General features: G+C 36.7%; 1 protein-coding gene across 1 annotated transcript in view; it reads right to left on the bottom strand.

Moving 5' to 3' along the window:
• The window catches only part of LOC107567384 (MAM domain-containing glycosylphosphatidylinositol anchor protein 2-like), a gene marked incomplete at its 5' end in the record, with an annotated part of 84,204 nt that extends 84,008 nt beyond the window's left edge, over positions 1-196 (bottom strand). The window contains one exon of the mRNA XM_016253069.1: positions 64-196. Coding sequence (XP_016108555.1) covers positions 64-196 — 133 coding nt within the window. The remainder of the gene's footprint in view (positions 1-63) is intronic.
• Between the last annotated feature and the right edge of the window lie 431 nt (positions 197-627).

Below are 627 nucleotides of genomic sequence, written 5' to 3'. Positions count from 1 at the left end.
ATATAAATAAATAAAAATAAAAAAATAAAATAAAATAAAATGACAACTCTTTAAGAGCCTCACCAGTTTTATTGGTGAGTCTGAAGACGACTCTGCGGTCGGCGATGGCACACACGTTCCTGACGGAGGCGATGCAGCTGTAGTTGGCGTAGTCCTTGGGTCTCAGGTTCTTCAGCTTCAAGATCTTGGTTTCACCCTGGAGCTCAGAGCGACAGACAGAAAGACGTGTGCAAATGTGTGCTCCACAACACAGACATACTGCAGGAGAATGATGCATTACACACACACACACACACCTCCTGTTAAACCATTATCACCGAATGCACTTTACACAACTTCTGCATGAACAATATCTGACGGAAACAATAACAACTGCTTAGGAACCTTAATATAGTCATTTTATCTGTTCGCATTTGATACATGAATCTTTAGAGATTTTGAAAACATTAAACCTGAGATGTGACGAGACGAGACATTTTGCATTTTTAACATATTATCTTAAGAATAAGAGCATTTAAAAAAATATAAAATAAAAAACATTGTTTCCAAATAGTTGAGATTGGTTATAAAAGAGCTTGTGCTTTTACTGTTCCTCTTTTTTCTTCTTTATCCCCTTAAATCCATTTG

This window comes from Sinocyclocheilus grahami, unplaced genomic scaffold (genome assembly GCF_001515645.1).
Source record: "Sinocyclocheilus grahami isolate Dianchi unplaced genomic scaffold, SAMN03320097.WGS_v1.1 scaffold1154.1, whole genome shotgun sequence".
NCBI lineage: Eukaryota > Metazoa > Chordata > Actinopteri > Cypriniformes > Cyprinidae > Sinocyclocheilus > Sinocyclocheilus grahami.
This window is presented reverse-complemented; position numbering and strand designations above follow the sequence as displayed.